Below are 20,027 nucleotides of genomic sequence, written 5' to 3'. Positions count from 1 at the left end.
CGGTATTACCGCCCTTTTAAGGGCATCCCTGACGTGCAGGTTTAGGTCATTCTAAATAGGGCATTGTTGGGGTAAATTAGACTCTGAGGCCTCCTGTTATATTGTTTCCCCAATAGGGTGGTCCCAACTGGTTCCCTCCCTACTAGGGATCGACAGATTATCGGTATGGCCGATATTACCGGCCGATAATCACGATTTTGGGCATTATCGGTAATTACCTTGCCGCTAAGCCGATAATGCCCCGCCCCTTGCACGCCCACCCCCCGCACTGCGTCGCACCCCCCACCGTAGTGCTGGGCGGTATACCGGTATGGATTTTTGCCCATACCACTATACCGGTCGGGCCCCTCCCCCACCCTCCGAGTCAATAGTTTTTTTTTAACTTACACGTAATGGGGGTGGTCCGGGGCCATCCATCCTTCCTGTAGTGTCCGGCTGCATTCCGGGTGGAGGGTGAACCGGTCCGGGCTGTCCTTCTCCGGGGGTCATCTTCTCCACTCCGGGCAGGCTCCGGCCTAGTACGCTGCATAGACGCCGTGACGTCAGGTGCGTCGCTGCGCACGGGCATCACTGCGCAGCGGCGTCTATGCAGCGTACTAGGCCGGAGCCTGCCCGGAGTGGAGAAGATGACCCCCGGAGAAGGACAGCCCGGACCGGTTCACCCTCCACCCAGAATGCCGCCGGACACTACAGGAAGGATGGATGGCCCGGACCACCCTGACAGGTAGGAGGAGAGAAGCGGGTGGTGGCGGCGACAGATTATGGCACCGCAAAAGCCACTGCAGTGCATTGATTTAAAGTGCCCGCTTTAAATCAATGATCTGCAGCGGTGTCGGGGGGGGGGGATAAATAGCCGATAACTTATACTGGAATATCGGTATAAGTTATCGGCTATCGGCCCTAACCTCCACCGACTCAGGACGTTTAAGGACTCAGGACGTTTTTTGCAATTCTGACCACTGTCACTTTAACCCCTTCAGGACGGAGCCCATTTTGGCCTTAAGGACCGGAGCGTTTTTTGCACATCTGACCACTGTCACTTTAAACATTAATAACTCTGGAATGCTTTTAGTTATCATTCTGATTCCGAGATTGTTTTTTCGTAACATATTCTACTTTAACATAGTGGTAAATTTTTGTCGATACTTGCATCCTTTCTTGGTGAAAAATCCGTAAATTTGATGAAAAATTTGAAAATTTTGCATTTTTCTAACTTTGAAGCTCTCTGCTTGTAAGGAAAATGGATATTACGAATACATTTTTTTTGGGTTCACATATACAATATGTCTACTTTATGTTTGCATCATAAAATTGACGTGTTTTTACTTTTGGAAGACACCAGAGGGCTTCAACGGTCAGCAGCAATTTTCCGATTTTTCACAAAATTTTCAAACTCAGTATTTCTCAGGGACCAGTTCAAGTTTGAAGTGGATTTGAAGGGTCTTCATATTAGAAATACCCCATAAATGACCCCATTATAAAAACTACACCCCCCAAAGTATTCAAAATGACATTCAGTCAGCGTTTTAACCCTTTAGGTGTTTCACACGAATAGCAGCAAAGTGAAGGAGAAAATTCACAATCTTAATTTTTTACACTCACATGTTCTTGTAGACCCAATTTTTTAATTTTTACAAGGGGTAAAAGGACAAAAATTTTACTTGTATTTGTAGCCCAATTTATCTCGAGTAAGCACATACCTCATATGTCTATGTAAAGTGTTCGGCGGGCGCAGCAGAGGGCTCAGAAGGGAAGGAGCGACAAGGGGATTTTGGAGAGTACGTTTTTCTGAAATGGTTTTTGGGGGGCATGTTACCTTTAGGAAGCCCTTATGGTGCCAGAACAGCAAAAAAAAAAACACATGGCATACCATTTTGGAAACTAGACCCCTCGGGGAATGTAACATGGGATAAAGTGAACCTTAATACCCCAGGTGTTTCACGACTTTTGCAAATGTAAAAAAAAAAAAAAAAAAATTGTACCTAAAATGCTTGTTTTCCCAAAAATTTTTTATTTTTAAAAAGGGTAATAGCAGAAAATACCCCTAAAAATTTGAAGCCCAATTTCTCCCGATTCAGAAAACACCCCATATGGGGGTGAAAAGTGCTCTGCTGGCGCACTACAGGTCTCGGAAGAGAAGGAGTCACATTTGGCTTTTTGAACGCAAATTTTTCTCTGGGGGCATGCCGCATTTAGGAAGCCCCTATGGTGCCAGGATAGCAAAAAAAAAAAACCACATGGCATACCATTTTGGAAACTAGACCCCTCGGGGAACGTAACAAGGGGTTAAGTGAACCTTTATACCCCACAGGTGTTTCACGACTTTTGCATATGTAAAAAAAAAATTTTTTTTTTACCTAAAATGCTTGTTTTCCCAATAATTTTACAGAAAATACCCCCAAAATTTGTAACACAATTTCTCCCGAGTACGGGGATACCCCATATGTGACCCTAAACTGTTGCCTTGAAATACGACAGGGCTCCAAAGTGAGAGCGCCATGCGCATTTGAGGCCTAAATTAGGGATTGCATAGGGGTGGACATAGGGGTATTCTACGCCAGTGATTCCCAAACAGGGTGCCTCCAGCTGTTGCAAAACTCCCAGCATGCCTGGACAGTCAACGGCTGTCCGACAATACTGGGAGTTGTTTTGCAACAGCTGGAGGCTCCGTTCTGGTAGTGTAGTGTTTTTAGGGTACAGTCACACGGGCGGGGGGTTCACAGTAGTTTCTCGCTGGCAATTTGAGCTGCAGCAGAAAGTTTGCGGCAGCTCAAATTTGCAGCCAGATACTTACTGTAATCCTCCGCCCATGTGAGTGTACCCTGTACGTTCACATTGGGGGGGGGGGACATCCAGCTGTTGCATAACTACAACTCCCAGCATGCCCGTTGGCTGTCGGTGACTGCTGAGAGTTGCAGTTTTGCAACAACTGTAGGCACACTGGTTATGTATCACTGAGTTTGTGACCTAACTCAGTGTTTCACAACCAGTGTGCCTCCAGCTGTTGCAAAACTACAACTCCCAGCATGTACGGTGCATGGTGTACGGTGACTGCTGAGAGTTGTAGTTTGCAACAGCTGGAGGCACACCGGTCGTGAAACACTGAGTTAGGTAAAAAAAAACTCTGAGTTTCACAACCAGTGTGCCTTCAGCTGTTGCAAAACTACAACTCTCAGCAGTCACCGACAGCCAACGGGCATGCTGGGAGTTGTAGTTATGCAACCAGCAGATGCACCACTACAACTCCCAGCATGCACTTTAGCTGTTTGTGCAAGCTGGGAGTTGTAGTTAGACAACAGCTGAAGGTACACTTTTCCATAGAAAGAATGTGCCTCCAGCTGTTGCAAAACCATAAGTCCCAGCATGCCCATAAGGGAATGCTGGGAGTTGTGGTGGTCTGCCTCCTTCTGTTGCATAACTACAGCTCCCAGCATGCCCTTTTTGCATGCTGGGAGCTGTTGCTAAGCAACAGCAGGAGGCTGTCACTCACCTCCAACGATCCAGACGATGCAGGTCAGTCCCTCGTCGTCTCCGCCGCCGCAGCTGCTCCTGGGGCCCCGATCCCAACAGGGGCGCCGGGGATCGGGGTCCCCAGCACCCGGGGTGCACGTCCCGCACCCGCTCACGTCCTCCGGAAGAGGGGCGGAGCGGGTGCGGGAGTGACACCCGCAGCAGGCGCCCTGATTGGTCGGCCGGTAATCCGGCCGACGAATCAGGGCGATCGTGAGGTGGCACCAGTGCCACCTCACCCCTGCAGGCTCTGGCTGTTCGGGGCCGTCAGAGACGGCCCCGAACAGCCAGTAATTCCGGGTCACCGGGTCACTGGAGACCCGATTGACCCGGAATCGCCGCAGATCGCTGGACTGAATTGTCCAGCGATCTGCGGCGATCGCCGACATGGGGGGGCATAATGACCCCCCTGGGCGATATGCCGGGATGCCTGCTGAACGATTTCAGCAGGCATCCGGCTCCGGTCCCCAACCGGCTAGCGGTGGGGGCCGGAATTCCCACGGGCGTATGGATACGCCCTCGGTCCTTAAGGACTCGGGATTCAGGGCGTATCCATACGCCCTATGTCCTGAAGAGGTTAAACATTAATAACTCTGGAATGCTTTTAGTTATCATTCTGATTCCGAGATAGTTTTTTCGTGACATATTATACTTTAACATAGTGGTAAAACTTTGGTAAAATTTTGCATTTTTCTAACTTTGAAGCTCTCTGCTTGTAAGGAAAATGGATATTCCAAATATATATATATTTTTTATTCACATATACAATATGTCCGCTTTATGTTTGCATCATAAAATTGATGTGTTTTTACTTTTGGAAGACACCAAGGGCTTCAAAGTTCAGCAGCAATTCTCCAATTTTTCACAAAATTTCCAAACTCACTATTTTCCAGGGACCAGTTCAGGTTTGAAGTGGATTTGAAGGGTCTTTATCTTAGAAATACCCCATAAATGACCCCATTATAAAAACTGCACCCACCAAAGTATTCAAAATGACATTCAGTGAGCGTTTTAACCCTTTAGGTGTTTCACAGGAATAGCAGCAAAGTGAAGGAGAAAATTCACAATCTTAATTTTTTACACTCGCATGTTCTTGTAGACCCAATTTTAGAATTTTTACAAGGGGTAAAAGGAGAAAATTTATACTTATATTAGTAGCCCAATTTCTCTCGAGTAAGCACATACCTCATATGTCTATGTAAAGTGTTCGGCGGTCGCAGTAGAGGGCTCAGAAGCGAAGGAGCGACAAGGGGATTTTGGAGAGTACGTTTTTCTGAAATGGTTTTTGGGGGGCATGTTGCATTTAGGAAGCCCCTATGGTGCCAGAACAGCAAAAAAAATAAAAACACATGGCATACCATTTTGGAAACTAGACCCCTTGAGGAACGTAACAAGGAATAAAGTGAGCCTTAATACCCCACAGGTGTTTCACAACGTTTGCATATGTAAAAAAATAAATTAAAAAATTTCACAAAATGTGTTTCCCCCCAAATTTCACATTTTTGCAAGGGTTAATAGCAGAAAATACCACCCAAAATTTGTAACCCCATCTCTTCTGAGTATGGAGGTACTCCATAAGTTGACCTGAAGTGCACTACAGGCTAACTACAATGCTCAGAAGAGAAGGATATTTGGCTTTTTGAGACCAAATTTTGCTCGGGGGGCATGTCGCATTTAGGAAGCCCCTATGGTGCCAGGACAGCAAAAAAAAAAAATAAACACATGGCATACTATTTTGGAAACTAGACCCCTCGGTGAATGTAACAAGGGGTTAAGTGAACCTTTATACCCCACAGGTGTTTCACGACTTTTGCATATGTAAAAAAAAAAAAAAATTTAACCTAAAATGCTTGTTTTCCCAAAAATTTAACATTTTTAAAAAGGGTAATAGCAGAAAATACCCCCCAAAATTTGTAACACAATTTCTCCCGAGTACGGCGATACCCCATATGTGGCCCTAAACTGTTGCCTTGAAATACGACAGGGCTCCAAAGTGAGAGCGCCTTCCACATTTGAGGCCTCAATTAGGGATTGCATAGGGGTGGACATAGGGGTATTCTACGCCAGCGATTCCCAAACAGGGTGCCTCCAGCTGTTGCAAAACTCCCAGCATGCCTGGACAGTCAACGGCTGTCCGGCAATACTGGGAGTTGTTGTTTTGCAACAGCTGGAGGCTCCGTTTTGGAAACACTGGCGTACCAGATGTTTTTCATTTTTATTGGGGAGGGGGGCTGTGCAGGGGTATGTGTATATGTAGTGTTTTTTACGGTACGTATTTTATGGTAGTGTAGTGTTTTTATGGTACAGTCGCTCGGGCGGGGGTTCACAGTAGTTTCTCGCTGGCAGTTTGAGCTGCTGCAGAAAATTTGCCGCAGCTCAAACTTGCAGCCGGATACTTACTGTAAACCTCTGCCCATGTGAGTGTACCCTGTACATTCACATTGGGGGGGGGGGGGGGACATCCAGCTGTTGCAAAACTACAACTCCCAGCATGCTCTGACAGACTGTACATGCTGAGAGTTTTAGTTTTGCAACAGCTGTAGGCACACTGGTTATGTATCACTGAGTTTGTGACCTTACTCAGTGTTTCACAACCAGTGTGCCTCCAGCTGTTGCAAAACTACAACTCCCAGCATATACGGTGCATGCTGGGAGTTGTAGTTTGCAACAGCTGGAGGCACACCGGTCGTGAAACATTGAGTTAGGTAAAAAAAACTCTGAGTTTCGCAACCAGTGTGCCTTCAGCTGTTGCAAAACTACAACTCTCAGCAGTATCCGACAGCCAACAGGCATGCTGGGAGTTGTAGTTATGCAACCAGCAGATGCACCACTACAACTCCCAGCATGCACTTTAGCTGTTTGTGCAAGCTGGGAGTTGTAGTTATAGAAAAAATGTGCCTCCAGCTGTTGCAAAACTAAGTCCCAGCATGCCCATAAGGGAATGCTGGGAGTTGTGGTGGTCTGCCTCCTGCTGTTGCATAACTACAGCTCCCAGCATGCCCTTTTTGCATGCTGGGAGCTGTTGCTAAGCAACAGCAGGAGGCTGTCACTCACCTCCTGCTGCTTCTCCGGGCACAGGTCAGTCCCGCCGCCGCTCCTGGGGCCCCGATCCCAACAGGGACGCCAGGGATCGGGGTCCCCAGCTGCCGTGGTCTTCTTCCCGCTCACGTCCTCCGGAAGAGGGGCGGAGCGGGTTGCGGGAGTGACACCCGCAGCAGGTGCCCTGATCAGACGGCCCCAATCAGCCAGTAATTCCGGGTCACTGGAGACCCGATTGACCCGGAATCGCCGCAGATCGCTGGACTGAATTGTCCAGCGATCTGCAGCCATCGCCGACATGGGGGGGCATAATGACCCCCCTGGGCGATATGCCGGGATGTCTGCTGCACGATTTCAACAGGCATCCGGCTCCGGACCCCAACCAGCTAGCGGTGGGGACCGGAATTCCCACGGGCGTATGGATACGCCCTGCGTCCTTAAGGACTCGGAATGCAGGGCGTATCCATACGCCCTGTGTCCTGAAGAGGTTAAACTCTGCCCTTCCCTGCAGTGCCCACTTTTAAATTATTGGATCCAACAAAGATTTTAGGGCAGTTACGGGCACCCGTATTATGTTATGGGATATGTTGTCATTATTTGGGCAGGCACATGTTTTATTTTGGTTAACCTCTACGCTTGTACAGTTATCCTATATGCGCTGACAACCACATGCCATTTAAATCTGGCCGAGGTATTAGGTTGCATTTTTTGCTATAACCTTGAAATGGGATTATCAGATCAGTTTACTAATTTATGGACTGATGGTGATGACAGCTAAAAATAGTCATTGTGCCATGTCCACAGTACATAATACAATGGTATGCGATGAGGCACTGAAGGGGTTAATAGCATGTATACCATACTACGCATACAGGTCATGAAATGGCTCACTCCTTTTTGGTTCGCTGATATCGCATAGATATCCCTATAATATTCAGTACCAGCCTAACGGCTATTCATGTTAGAATCGAGCATCAGCTGACGAGTTATTAGGCTCCACCCCCTCTTGCGTCATGAGTGGGTGGATCAGGAGCATCCCGGAAGCTGGCAGGCTACTTTAGCCAGACGCCGGTGTGCAAACAGCTTGCCATCTCGGGAATACCTCAACCTGTGTCCACTGCGGGATTGTGAGATAGGATATTGACATCCTGGCGGAACGCAAGTACCCTACTACGGGGATCCGGAATTACTCACTACTGGGGATGTGATGTATAGCTTGTATACTTAGTCGGCGTTTGCTGTTTTCAGGTAACCACTATCCTCATGCAATGTCCATTTCAATTGTACAGTCTATGAGGGGCATTTACTAATCTTTTACTATGTAGTCTGGTTTTTACCCTGTTTTTTTCTACTTCATTTTTGACTATGTGCGACAAATTTACTAAATTGTTGCACGGCATTAATAAATTTGGCGCACATAGGCAAAAGTGGGAAATTTACTTCATGTAGTAGAAAAAAATAGTCTGTTCCTTTTTCCTGCTGTCTGAATAGGTTTGGCTGCTGGTTTCCTTCTGGATCTTTTGTTTTTGAGTTTTTTTCACCACATCTAAATAATTCAATAACTACAGTGGTCCCTCAAGTTACAATATTAATTGGTTCCAGGACAACCATTGTAAGTTGAAACCATTGTATGTTGAGACCATAACTCTATGGAAACGTGGTAATTGGTTCTAAAGGCACCAAAATGTCATCAGAAATAGGAAAAAGTGACAAAGAAAAATAAGTAGATAACTGATATAGATAAAGCAAATCCTTCCATATAAAAGTAAGAAAGATCTGCTGGGAGCTGTAAATCACTGTCTATGTCAGTGTTTCCCAAGCAGGGAGCCTCCAGCTGTTGCAAAACTATAACTCCCAGCATGCCTGGACAGCCAAAGGCTGTCCGGGCATGCTGGGAGTTGTAGTTTTGCAAAAGATGGGGCCACCCTGCTTGGCAAACACTGGTCTATGTAGAGGACAGGATCTTCTTCAGGGGTCCTGTACAGTACAGGCAATGTCCCAAACAAGTAATGGAGTCGCCCTCACCTGATGTCCAAAAGAGCAGCTAACCCTGATACAGGTAAAGTGTACAGAACATGTAATACCAGACACCAGTCAGTGCATACACTTCAGTAATACAGGGGTTTTACCAGTGAATGACCATTTTGATTGGTTGGTTCTTCCAGCCATTGACACGTTTTACAGATCTGGACTGTCTGTAGCATTGTATGTTGAGTCTGGTTTCAACTTACGATGGTCCAGAAAAGACCATTGTATGTTGAAACTATTGTATGTTGAAGCCATTGTAAGTTGAGGGATCACTGTAAATTGTAGTCATGGCTCAGAAGTGGTAAACGGCGTTTAGTGTGTGTGTTTATTACATTTTTTTAACACAGTTTTTTTCTCCATAAATGTACTTACACTTTTTTTTTTTTTGGTTACTTCTTCTACAGATCCGTGTATCCTGTGGACTCCTTCGGATTCGGTGGACTACTTCGATGACCAGCGTTTTTCTTTGCTTGATGTTAATAAAATGGTTAACGAGGGCTTGTGGGGGAGTGTTTTTTGTAATAATTTTTTTTTTAAACCTGTTGTGTTTGATTTTTATTTTACTTTACTAGACAGGCTTAGCAGTGGAAGCTGTCTTATAGACTGAGTCCATTACTAAGCCGGGCTTAGCGTTAGCCACAAAAACAGCTAGCGCTAACCCCCAATTATTACCCCGGTACCCAACACCACAGGGGTGCCGGGAAGAGCCGGTACCAACAGGCCCGGAGCGTCAAAAATGGCGCTCCTGGGCCTAGGCGGTAACAGGCTGGCGTTATTTAGGTTGGGGAGGGCCAGTAACAATGGTCCTCGCCCACCCTGGTAACGTCAGGCTGTTACTGTTTGGTTGGTATTTGGTTGAGAATAAAAATAGGGGGACCCTATGCGTTTTTTTAATATATTTAATTATTTATTTAAAAAAAAAAAAACGCATAGGGTCCCCCCCTATTTTCATTCTCAGCCAAATACCAACCAAACAGTAACAGCCTGACGTTCCCAGGGTGGGCGAGGACCATTGTTACTGGCCCTCCCCAGCCTAAATAACGCCAGCCTGTTACCGCTTAGGCCCAGGAGCGCCATTTTTGACGCTCCAGGCCTGTTGGTACCGGCTCTTCCCGGCACCCCTGTGGCGTTGGGTACCGGGGTAATAATAGGGGGTTAGCGCTAGCTGTTTTTGTGGCTAGCGCTAAGCCCAGGTTAGTAATGGACTCTGTCTATAAGACAGCTTCCACTACTAAGCCTGTCTAGTAAAGTAAGAAAAAAACACAACAGGTTTTAAAAAATTTTTATTACAAAAAACACTCCCCCACAAGCCCTCGTTAACCATTTTATTAAAATCAAATAAAGAAAAACGCTGGTCATCGAAGTAGTCCACCGAATCCGAAGGAGTCCACAGGATACACGGATCTGAAATGAGAAGAAAACAAAAAAAATGGGTTAGTACATTTATTATCACCTGCTCACACATCTCCCGCCCCGCACGACTACAACTGCCAGCATGCCCTTACAGTAAGGACATGCTGGGAGTTGTAGTTGTGTGGTGCAGGAGATGTGTGGGCAAGTGACAAGCTTGTCCCCTGCCCCCAGCTGCAGGACTACAACTCCCAGCATGCCCTTACAGTAAGGTGGGGCGGAGGCCGGGCACAGTATTTCCCAACCTGGGACTTGTAGTTTTGCAACATCTGGAGGCACCCTGGTTGGGAAACACTGTTTTAGGCCAGTGTTTCCCAACCAGGGTGCCTCCAGATGTTGCAAAACTACAAGCCCCAGCATGCCTGGACAGTCAAAGGCTGTCTAGGCATGCTGGGAGTTGTAGTTTTGCAACATCTGGAGGCAACCTGGCTGGGAAACACTGGCCTAAAACAGTGTTTCCCAACCAGGGTGCCTCCAGATGTTGCAAAACTACAAGTCCCAGCATGCCTGGACAGTCAAAGGCTGTCTAGGCATGCTGGGAGTTGTAGTTTTGCAACATCTGGAGGCAACCTGGCTGGGAAACACTGGCCTAAAACAGTGTTTCCCAACCAGGGTGCCTCCAGATGTTGCAAAACTACAAGCCCCAGCATGCCTGGACAGTCAAAGGCTGTCCAGGCATGCTAGGAGTTGTAGTCTTGCAACATCTGGAGGCACCCTGGTTGGGAAACACTGGCCTAAAACAGTGTTTCCCAACCAGGGTGACTGTTTTAGGCCAGTGTTTCCCAACTGTTTTAGGCCAGTGTTTCCCAACCAGGGTGCCTCCAGCTGTTGCTAAACTACAACTCCCAGCATGCCTGGACAGCCAAAGGCTGTCCAGGCATGCTGGGAGTTGTAGTCTTGCAACAACTGGAGGCACCCTGGTTGGGAAGCCTGCGCAACTTACCGGCTTCCGTAGGATCCAGCGCTGCACGACACTGCCGCGCGACACTGCCGCGCGACGATCTCCGACAGCGATCGTCGCTGGAGCCTCAGAAGGGTAAGTGAACTTCTTCGCCGGTCCCCTTCAGCTGTTTAGTTTTGCAACAGCTGGAGGACTACAGTTTACAGACCACAAACCAGTGGTCTGCAAACTGTGGCCCTCCAGCTGTTGCAAAACTACAACTCCCAGCATGCCTGGACAGCCAATGGCTGTCCAGGCATGCTGGGAGTTGTAGTCTTGCAACATCTGGAGGCACCCTGGTTGGGAAACACTGTTTTAGGCCAGTGTTTCCCAACAAGGGTGCCTCTAGCTGTTGCAAAACTACAACTCCCAGCATGCCCGGACAGCCAAAGGGTGTCCAGGCATGCTGGGAGTTGTAGTCTTGCAACATCTGGAGGCACCCTGGTTGGGAAACACTGTTTTAGGCCAGTGTTTCCCAACAAGGGTGCCTCCAGCTGTTGCAAAACTACAACTCCCAGCATGCCCGGACAGCCAAAGGGTGTCCAGGCATGCTGGGAGTTGTAGTCTTGCAACATTTGGAGGCACCCTGGTTGGGAAGCTTGCGCAACTTACCGGCTTCCGTAGTATCCAGCGCTGCACGACACTGCCGCGCAACGATCTCCGTCACCGATCGTCGCTGGAGCCTCGGAAGGGTAAGTGAACTTCTTCGCCGGTCCCCTTCAGCTGTTTAGTTTTGCAACAGCTGGAGGACTACAGTTTACAGACCACACACCAGTGGTCTGCAAACTGTGGCCCTCCAGCTGTTGCAAAACTACAACACCCAGCATGCCCTGACAGCCAAAGCCTATGGCTCTCAGGGCAGGAGCCCGGGCTGACATTACAGTGCAGCCGCCCGGGCTCCTCATACGGCCTCCCCGCTACCCCCCTTGTCTCCCGCCCGGGCTCCTCATACGGCCTACCCCCCCTCCCCTTGTCTCCCGCCCGCGCCGCTCAGCTCCCGCTGCTACAAGACTACAACTCCCAGCATGTCCTCACTGTAAGGGCATGCTGGGACTTGTAGTCTTGCAACAGCAGACAGATGGGAGTTGTGTGGCACTGGCAGGTGAGAGGGGGGGATATAAATCACTGTAGTGTCCCGGTAGCGCAGTGAGGGTAGCGGGGAGAAAGTATGTCGGAGCCCGGGGGGCAGTAGCTTTTCCTGCTCCATGTTGGAGCTGGAGTAAATTTAGTCAATTTTTATGGCCGTTGCGACAGTTTATTGCGCAACTGCGACTGTCTCAGTTAATAAATTCCTGACCACTGCAAGTCAAAACTGAAAACTTGCGTAAATTAAGCGGGAAATTTTTTTTTTGACTTTCTAGCTCTTGCTAGGGAAAGTCGCACAATTTATAGGGTAGGCGCAATTGCGACAATTTTGCGCCAAAAATAGTCAGAAAAAAATTACTAAACCCCTTAGTAAATGCCTGTCTATGTAAGTAGCTGATACGGGTCCGTATGAACATAAACCTTACTGCTGGATTTAGGTACCATCAAGTATATGTTTTTCTGCTTACTTTCTGGGACGGACTATTCATCTTGCATGCAGATTTCAGTATATTTAATGATCACTTCTCCACATGTAAATTCAGTATTGGATATATTTGTTTTCCATACAAATAGGATTCTTGTTTCATAAATAATATCATACTGTGTTTTTGTGCATATAGTACCCCTGAGGACGTCCCAGTGTGCATTTAATTACATCTAGGGACAGAAACGTGCATTGAGAACAGTGTCAGGTGACTTACCTGTACCTTTGCGATTTGATAATCTATGATGTGTGGATAGTATAACTATACATACTTTCTAGTGGCCGAAGTGGCCCATGTTGGTTATCCTGTGGTTACTCTGCAGATAGTGATCGTATTGTGAACATATTGGTATTCTGCTGATTACTATGTGGGTAAATCCCATATGCTAATATGATATTTTAGTAATTTTTCACTCCTGGATAGGGTACACTTCCTTATATTTGTGGTGGATTTTAACGTATACCAATAAATAGCTATGTTTTAGGCACTTCCCCCTTTTTTCTATAATTCAATAAATGTTAGGCAAATTCCATGTGGATTTAGCCCTGATTCTGGACAGTACAGATCTTCTGACAGATATTCTTGCTAAATTACTGTAGTGTGCATGGGCCCTAGGCGTCATGTCTGGAGGAAACCAGGTACTGCTCATCACCTGCATAATATCATCCCTGGGACAGGAAGACTGGTCAGGAAAAGGGAAAAGCTCAATGTACATTGATAATGTTAATGTGTACCTGTCATTTGCAAAAACTTTTTATATAAGGTAGAAAACAACAACAAAGTTGCATTTTTTTTTAGCTACAAAAGTATATATCACTGAAGAGGGGACCTATGGGGGTCTTAAAACGCATTTGTTGGTAGCAGATATTTATTGTACAGCAGTGTTTTTATTACACTGTTTCCATGAGTCCAAATTATCTAATCCATATGCCAGAGTTTTCCTAAAGTTTTCCTGGGCTTTCTTCTATGCTATCACCAGTAAGGTCGAAACACACTACGTTTTAGCCCCTGTTAATCCTATCCATCGGCATCCCAACGAAAACGGGATGCTGACGTATACTGTTAACGGGCGCAGCGGACCCCATTCAATTCTATGGCCAAAAGGAGTCACCTAGTCACTCCTTTCGGGACGTGTACACTAGGGCTGCATGATATATTGCAAAAGCAATCAAATTGCGATCTTTGCTTTCTGCGATATAGTGATACGCCCCCCCAGCCAGAGCAGGTAAAAACTAATTTAAATACTAAAAGTCATTGTTTCCCAACCAGGGTGCCTCCAGTTGTTGCAAAACTACAACTCCCAGCATGCCCGGACCGGCAAAGGCTGTACGGGCATGCTGGTAGTTATAGTTTCACAGCAGCTGGAGGCACCCTGGTAAAAAAAAAAAAAACACTGAGCTAAGTAAAAGGGCGCAGGGAGAAAAATTAAAAACTTCTGCTCACCTACTCCCGGGTCCTGCAGATGCCGTTCGTCTTTGTGCGGTCCGGTGTCTCCTCTTTACCATACAAGTAGTAGGACCTTTCCCTTTTCAGCCAATCACTGGCCGCAGCGGTCTCACGTGTCAAGCCAGTGATTGGCTGATGGGGAAAGGTCTTTTTCGGCTGCAAACACACTGGGTTTCCCGGATACGGTGGGAGATTTGAAAACCGTCCAGGGAAACCCAGTGGGGGGGGGGGGGTTAGTAGGGGAAAGAATGTGACAGGGGGGGACGTGAAGGGGGGGGATGTGAGACGGGGGGGGGGGGGGGTGGGAGGAGGAATGTGGCCTCTTGAAAATCATAACCCTTTAAATTTTGCACCAAAAAATCCATATGATGGCTTAATTTTTGCGCCACCAAGTCTACTTTGCAGTGACTGACATCAGTCATTTTACCCAAAAATCTACAGCGAAACAAAAAAAAAATAATCATTGCGCAACGAAATTGAAGAAAAAAAAACATTTTGTAACTTTTGGGGGCTTCCGTTTCTACGCAGTACATTTTTCGGTAAAAATGACACCTTATCTTTATTCTGTAGGTCCATACGATTAAAATGATACCCTACTTATATAGGTTTGATTTTGTCGTACTCCTGGAAAAAATCATAACTACATGCAGGAAAATGTATACGTTTAACCCCTTAAGGACGCAGCGTTTTTCCATTTAAATTTTTTCCTCATCACCTTCTAAAAATCATAACGCTTTCAATTTTGCACCTAAAAATCCATATGATGGCTTATTTTTTGCACCACCAATTCTACTTTGCAGTGACATTAGTCATTTTACAAAAAAATCCACGGCGAAACGGAAAAAAAAATCATTGCGTGACAAAATTGAAGAAAAAAATTCATTTTGTAACTTTTGGGGGCTTCAGTTTCTACACAGTGCATTTTCCGGTAAAAATGACACCTTATCATTATTAAGTAGGTCCATACGGTTAAAATGATACCCTACTTATATAGGTTGAATATTGTCGTACTTCTGAAAAAAATCATAACTACATGCAGGAAAATTTATTTGTTAAAAATTCTCATCTTCTAACCCCTATAACTTTTTTATTTTTCCGCATACGGGCCGGTATGGGGACTCATTTTTTGCGCCGTGTTCTGGAGTTTTTATCGCTACCATTTTTGTATTTTGTATTGATCGGACTTTTTGATCACTTTTTATTCATTTTTTCATGATATAAAGTGACCAAAAATACACAATTTTGGACTTTGGAATTTTTTTGCGCGCACGCCAATGACCGTGCAATTTAATTAACGATATATTTTTATAGTTCGGACATTTTTGCACGCGCGATACCACATGTTTATTTTTATTTACAGTTTTTTTTTATGGGAAAAGGGGGGTGATTCAAACTTTTAATAGGGAAGGGGTTAAATGACCTTTATTAACTTTTTTTTTTTCACTTTTTTTTTTGCAGTGTTAGGCTGGGTTCACACTACGTTTTCTCCCATACGGGAGCGCATACGGCAGGGGGGAGCTAAAACCTTGCGCTCCCGTATGCCTTCGTATGCGCTCCCGTATGTCATTCATTTCAATGAGCCGGCCGGAGTGAAACGTTCGGTCCGGTCGGCTCATTTTTGCGCCGTATGCGCTTTTACAACCGGACCTCAAACCGTGGTTGACCACAGTTTTAGGTCCGGTTGTAAAAGCGCATACGGCGCAAAAATGAGCCGACCGGACCGAACGTTTCACTCCGGCCGGCTCATTGAAATGAATGACACACGGGAGCGCATACGAAGGCATACGGGAGCGCAAGGTTTTAGCTCCCCCCTGCCGTATGCGCTCCCGTATGGGAGAAAACGTAGTGTGAACCCAGCCTTATAGAGCTATAGCACTGCACACACTGATCTCCTATGCTGATCCCTGCAAAGCCATAGCTTTGCAGGGATCAGTCAGATAGGGGCTCGATTGCTCAAGCCTGTAGCTCAGGCTTGGAGCAATCAATCCCCGATCGGACGCCGCGGAGAGAGGTAAGGAGACCTCCGCCTGCGTCCCAGCTGATCGGACCATCGCGATTTTATCGCTATGTCCCGATCAGCCCAACTGAGCTGCCAGGAACCGTTTACTTTCGTTTTTACATGCTGCGGTCAACTTTGATTGCCGCGTCTGAAGGGCTAACAGCGCGCGGCACAACGATCGATGCCGCACGCTGTTAGCCCAGGGTCCCGGCTATTGTTAGCAGCCGGGACCGACCCGGTGTGATGCGGGGTCACGGCGTGACCCCGTTTTTCACACCGGGAGCGGGCTTAGGGCGTACAAGTACGCCCTAAGTCCTTAAGAGGTTAAAATTGTCATCTTCTGACCCCTATAACTTTTTTATTTTTCCGCATATGGGGCGGTATGAGGGCTCATTTTTTGCGCCATGATCTGAAGACTTTAGCAGTACCATTTTGTATTGATCTGACTTTTTTCATCGCTTTTTATTCATTTTTTTCATGATATAAAAAGTGACCAAAAATACGTTATTTTGGACTTTGGAATTTTTTTGTGCGTACGCCATTGACCGTGCAGTTTAATTAATGATATATTTTTTATAGTTCGGACATTTACGCACGCGGCGATACCACATATGTTTATATTTATTTACATGCTTGGTTTTTTTTAATGGGAAAAGGGGGGTGATTTGGACTTTTATTAGGGAAAGGGTTAAATCACATTTATTAACGATTTTTTTTTTTACACTTTTTTTTTTTTTTTGCAGTGTTATAGCTCCCATAGAGGGCTATAACACTGCACACACTGATCTTTTACACTGATCCCTGCAAAGCCATAGCTTTGCATGGATCAGTGTTATAGGTGGTCGATTGCTCAAGCCTTCATCTCAGGACCTCCGCTCGCGTCCTAGCTGACCGGGACTAGGGATCGACCGATTATTGGTATGGCCGATATTATCGGCCGATAATCACGATTTTGGGCATTATCGGTATCGGCAATTACCTTACCGATAAGCCGATAATGCCCCCACCGCACCGCGACCGCCCCCCCGGAAATTCCATTGCAGCAGAGTCCAATTGATAAACTGTAAAACAAGCATACTTGTTAAAATATGGAGGGGAAAAAAAATCTTATCCATAGTAGTGCATGCAGAACCTTTCTATTCTACAAAAGAAAAAAAAATCGTACACAAACATACAGAGGACTAAACCAGGTCCAAACTGCCATACTTCAGGCTAGTTATTAGTTCTGGCGGATATCGCAAAACACAGAATTTCTCATTACATCGGCCGCATGTTGGCAATTAACGCTCGGGGGCCGGCCGGTATGGCGTGGGCTTGAGTCAGAAGCCCACACCATAAACCGCTTGCCGTTGTAAGATGAGCCGGCCCGTCCTTAGACGTCAACCAGTTAAAGGGTGAGGAGAAAAAACGAAAGTGCAAAAACGAAAACTGACTATGTTAAACACAATGGGGGAGATTTATCAAAACCTGTCCAGAGGAAGTTTCTGTGGTGCCCATAGCAACCAATCAGTTATCTTCTTTCATAAAGGCAATCTGATTGGTTGTTATAGGAAACTCAGCAACTGGACAGGTTTTCATAAATCTCCCCCAATACATACAAAACACTTTTTAGGGGGGCTTATTCACACCAATGGTGGGCGCTGCTAAGTGTGTGGCACTGCCGCTGTTATAAAACTACAAATCCCAGAATGCTTGGAATTGTAGTTCTGTAAAAGCTGTAGAGCCATGGCTTAGGGTGCATTCACACCATGTTTTTGCAATTCAGTTCCTGTATCAGGTTTTTGATGAAAAACGGATTTCTCAAAACCTGACTAAACTGTATCAAAAAGTGTGTACAAATTTTAACCCGTATACAATTAAAAACCGTATACAGTTTTAAAAAAATGTATACGTTTAAAACTTTTCACTCCATTATGAATAAAGTTTCACTTGTTTGATTGAAATTCCAAGAAAAAAAAACTGCAAAGTCAAAAACCGTATGGTGAAAACAGGATGGAACCGTATGCACGTACAGTTCTGTACGGTTCCCATTGACTCCCATGCTAATAAAAACGTATACGGTTTAATACAGTTTTTCACCCGGACCAAAAAGTTGTGGTAGACTACGGTTTTGGGTACAGGAAAAAAAAAAACTGACAAAACCTTACAGGATGCAAAACGGACTCAACTTGATGGATCTTTTGGAAGGCAGCATTCACATCTCGGTTTTACACTACGGGTGCCTTCGGCTGTCCGGGCATGCTGGGAGTTGTAGTTTTGTAGCTGTTGGAGCCACACTGGTCCATAAGGGTGCATTCACACCATGTTTTTGCAATACAGTTCCCTTATACGTTTTGTATGTGAAAACCGTACGGAACCGTATTGAAAACCGTATGCATTGACTCTCCATTGAAAACCATATTCGGCTACATTCACATCTAGGTTTTACACTCCGGCTGGGGGAGGGGCAAACCGGGCTCTCCCGTACCCCAGCCGAACCAGCGCTGAACTCCATTCACTTTAATGAGCCGATCGGAGTCAAATGGTGACTCCGGTCGGCTCATTTAGACCCGTATCCAGTTTTGTGAACGGGTCTATACTACGGTTTTTAGGTCCGGTCACAAAACTGGATACGGGTCAAAAATGAGCCGACTGGAGTCACCGTTTGACTCCGGTCGGCTCATTAAAGTGAATGGAGATCACCTCTGGTCTGGATGGGGTACGGGAGAGCCCGGTTTGCCCCTCCCCCAGACGGAGTGTAAAACCGAGATGTGAATGCAGCCGAATATGGTTTTCAATGGAGAGTCAATGCATACGGTTTTCAATACGGTTCCGTACGGTTTTCACATAGAAAACGTATAAGGGAACTGTATTGCAAAAACATGGTGTGAATGCACCCTTATGGACCAGTGTGGCTCTAACAGCTACAAAACTACAACTCCCAGCATGCCCGGACAGCCTCCGGCTGTCCGGGCATGTTGGGAGTTGTAGTTTTGCAACAGCTGGAGGCACACTTGTTGGGAGATGCTGCTGTAAACAATAACCCATCTTGGTTTCCTGGCGGGTAGAAAATGCTGGGACATGTAGTCTCTTGACTCTCTCAGGCCCAATGACGTATGCAGTATGGCCATGACTGAGAAGACGAATAACCCACTCATGTCATGGCTCCACATTTACCGCATAGAAAGAACACAGCTCCATATAAAGAAAACCCTTGGTAGTAAATGAGTCAGCCTAGTTGTAATTGTCGGTAATCCGGTAGCCTCTCACCTCCATGTCTCCAGCTCACGTCTCCTTCCATCCACCGCGATTAGGAACCAACACGAGAGACCGTTTTATTTCACTACCGTTTTAGCCCCGCCCCCGAGCGGCCCTGAGAGTCTGCCCCAGCAACAGTGTTCCCACTACAGGCCAATGTTACTGGCTGGCAGCAGCACAAGGCGCTCTGATTGGTCAAGCCTTAATTCCTCGCGCTGTGATTGATTAGACGGTTGCTAGTCGGACGGAAAAAGCGCGTGCCTATTAGCTGGCTGTAGTTTTTCTCTTTTTTTTTTTTCTCTTCCCGCCCGATAAGCAAAGGGAATGAAGACAGGTGATTGGCTGAGGTGGAAGAGGGGGCGGGGCTGGAAAATAGTTCGGCTGTGTGAGGTAAAAATGGCGGGATGCGGAAGATGTGACTGACACTTACCTACGAGTAAAGAGTAAAGTACACTTATAAACATATATATATATATATATATATATATATATATACCCTGTAATATCTGTATAGTTGGTCATTTACTTATACTTGCATCATATGTATTTAATTGCATACATCTATAGTTATTTTTATCTCACTATGTGTGTGTGTATATATATATATATATATATATATATATATATATATATATATATATATAGTAAATTTGAGTAGCCGTAGTAGTCCAGTGATGCAGATGCAAATCAAAAAATGGTGCAGTATCTTGTAATACTTTTATTATTCTGTTAGTACAATAAAAAGGTGTTACAAGATACTGCAACATTTTTCGATTTGCATCTATATATATATATATATATATATATATATATACATACATACAAATATATATATATACATATACTG

General features: G+C 45.8%; 1 protein-coding gene across 1 annotated transcript in view; it reads right to left on the bottom strand.

The window, feature by feature from the left end:
• The window catches only part of MEIOC (meiosis specific with coiled-coil domain), a 127,054-nt gene extending 107,622 nt beyond the window's left edge, over window positions 1-19,432 (bottom strand). The window contains exon 1 of the mRNA XM_056547939.1: window positions 19,193-19,432. Within this exon, the coding sequence (XP_056403914.1) occupies window positions 19,193-19,198 (6 nt within the window). The 5' untranslated portion in view covers window positions 19,199-19,432. The remainder of the gene's footprint in view (window positions 1-19,192) is intronic.
• Between the last annotated feature and the right edge of the window lie 595 nt (window positions 19,433-20,027).

This window comes from Hyla sarda, chromosome 12, assembly GCF_029499605.1.
Source record: "Hyla sarda isolate aHylSar1 chromosome 12, aHylSar1.hap1, whole genome shotgun sequence".
Classification (NCBI taxonomy): domain Eukaryota; kingdom Metazoa; phylum Chordata; class Amphibia; order Anura; family Hylidae; genus Hyla; species Hyla sarda.
This window is presented reverse-complemented; position numbering and strand designations above follow the sequence as displayed.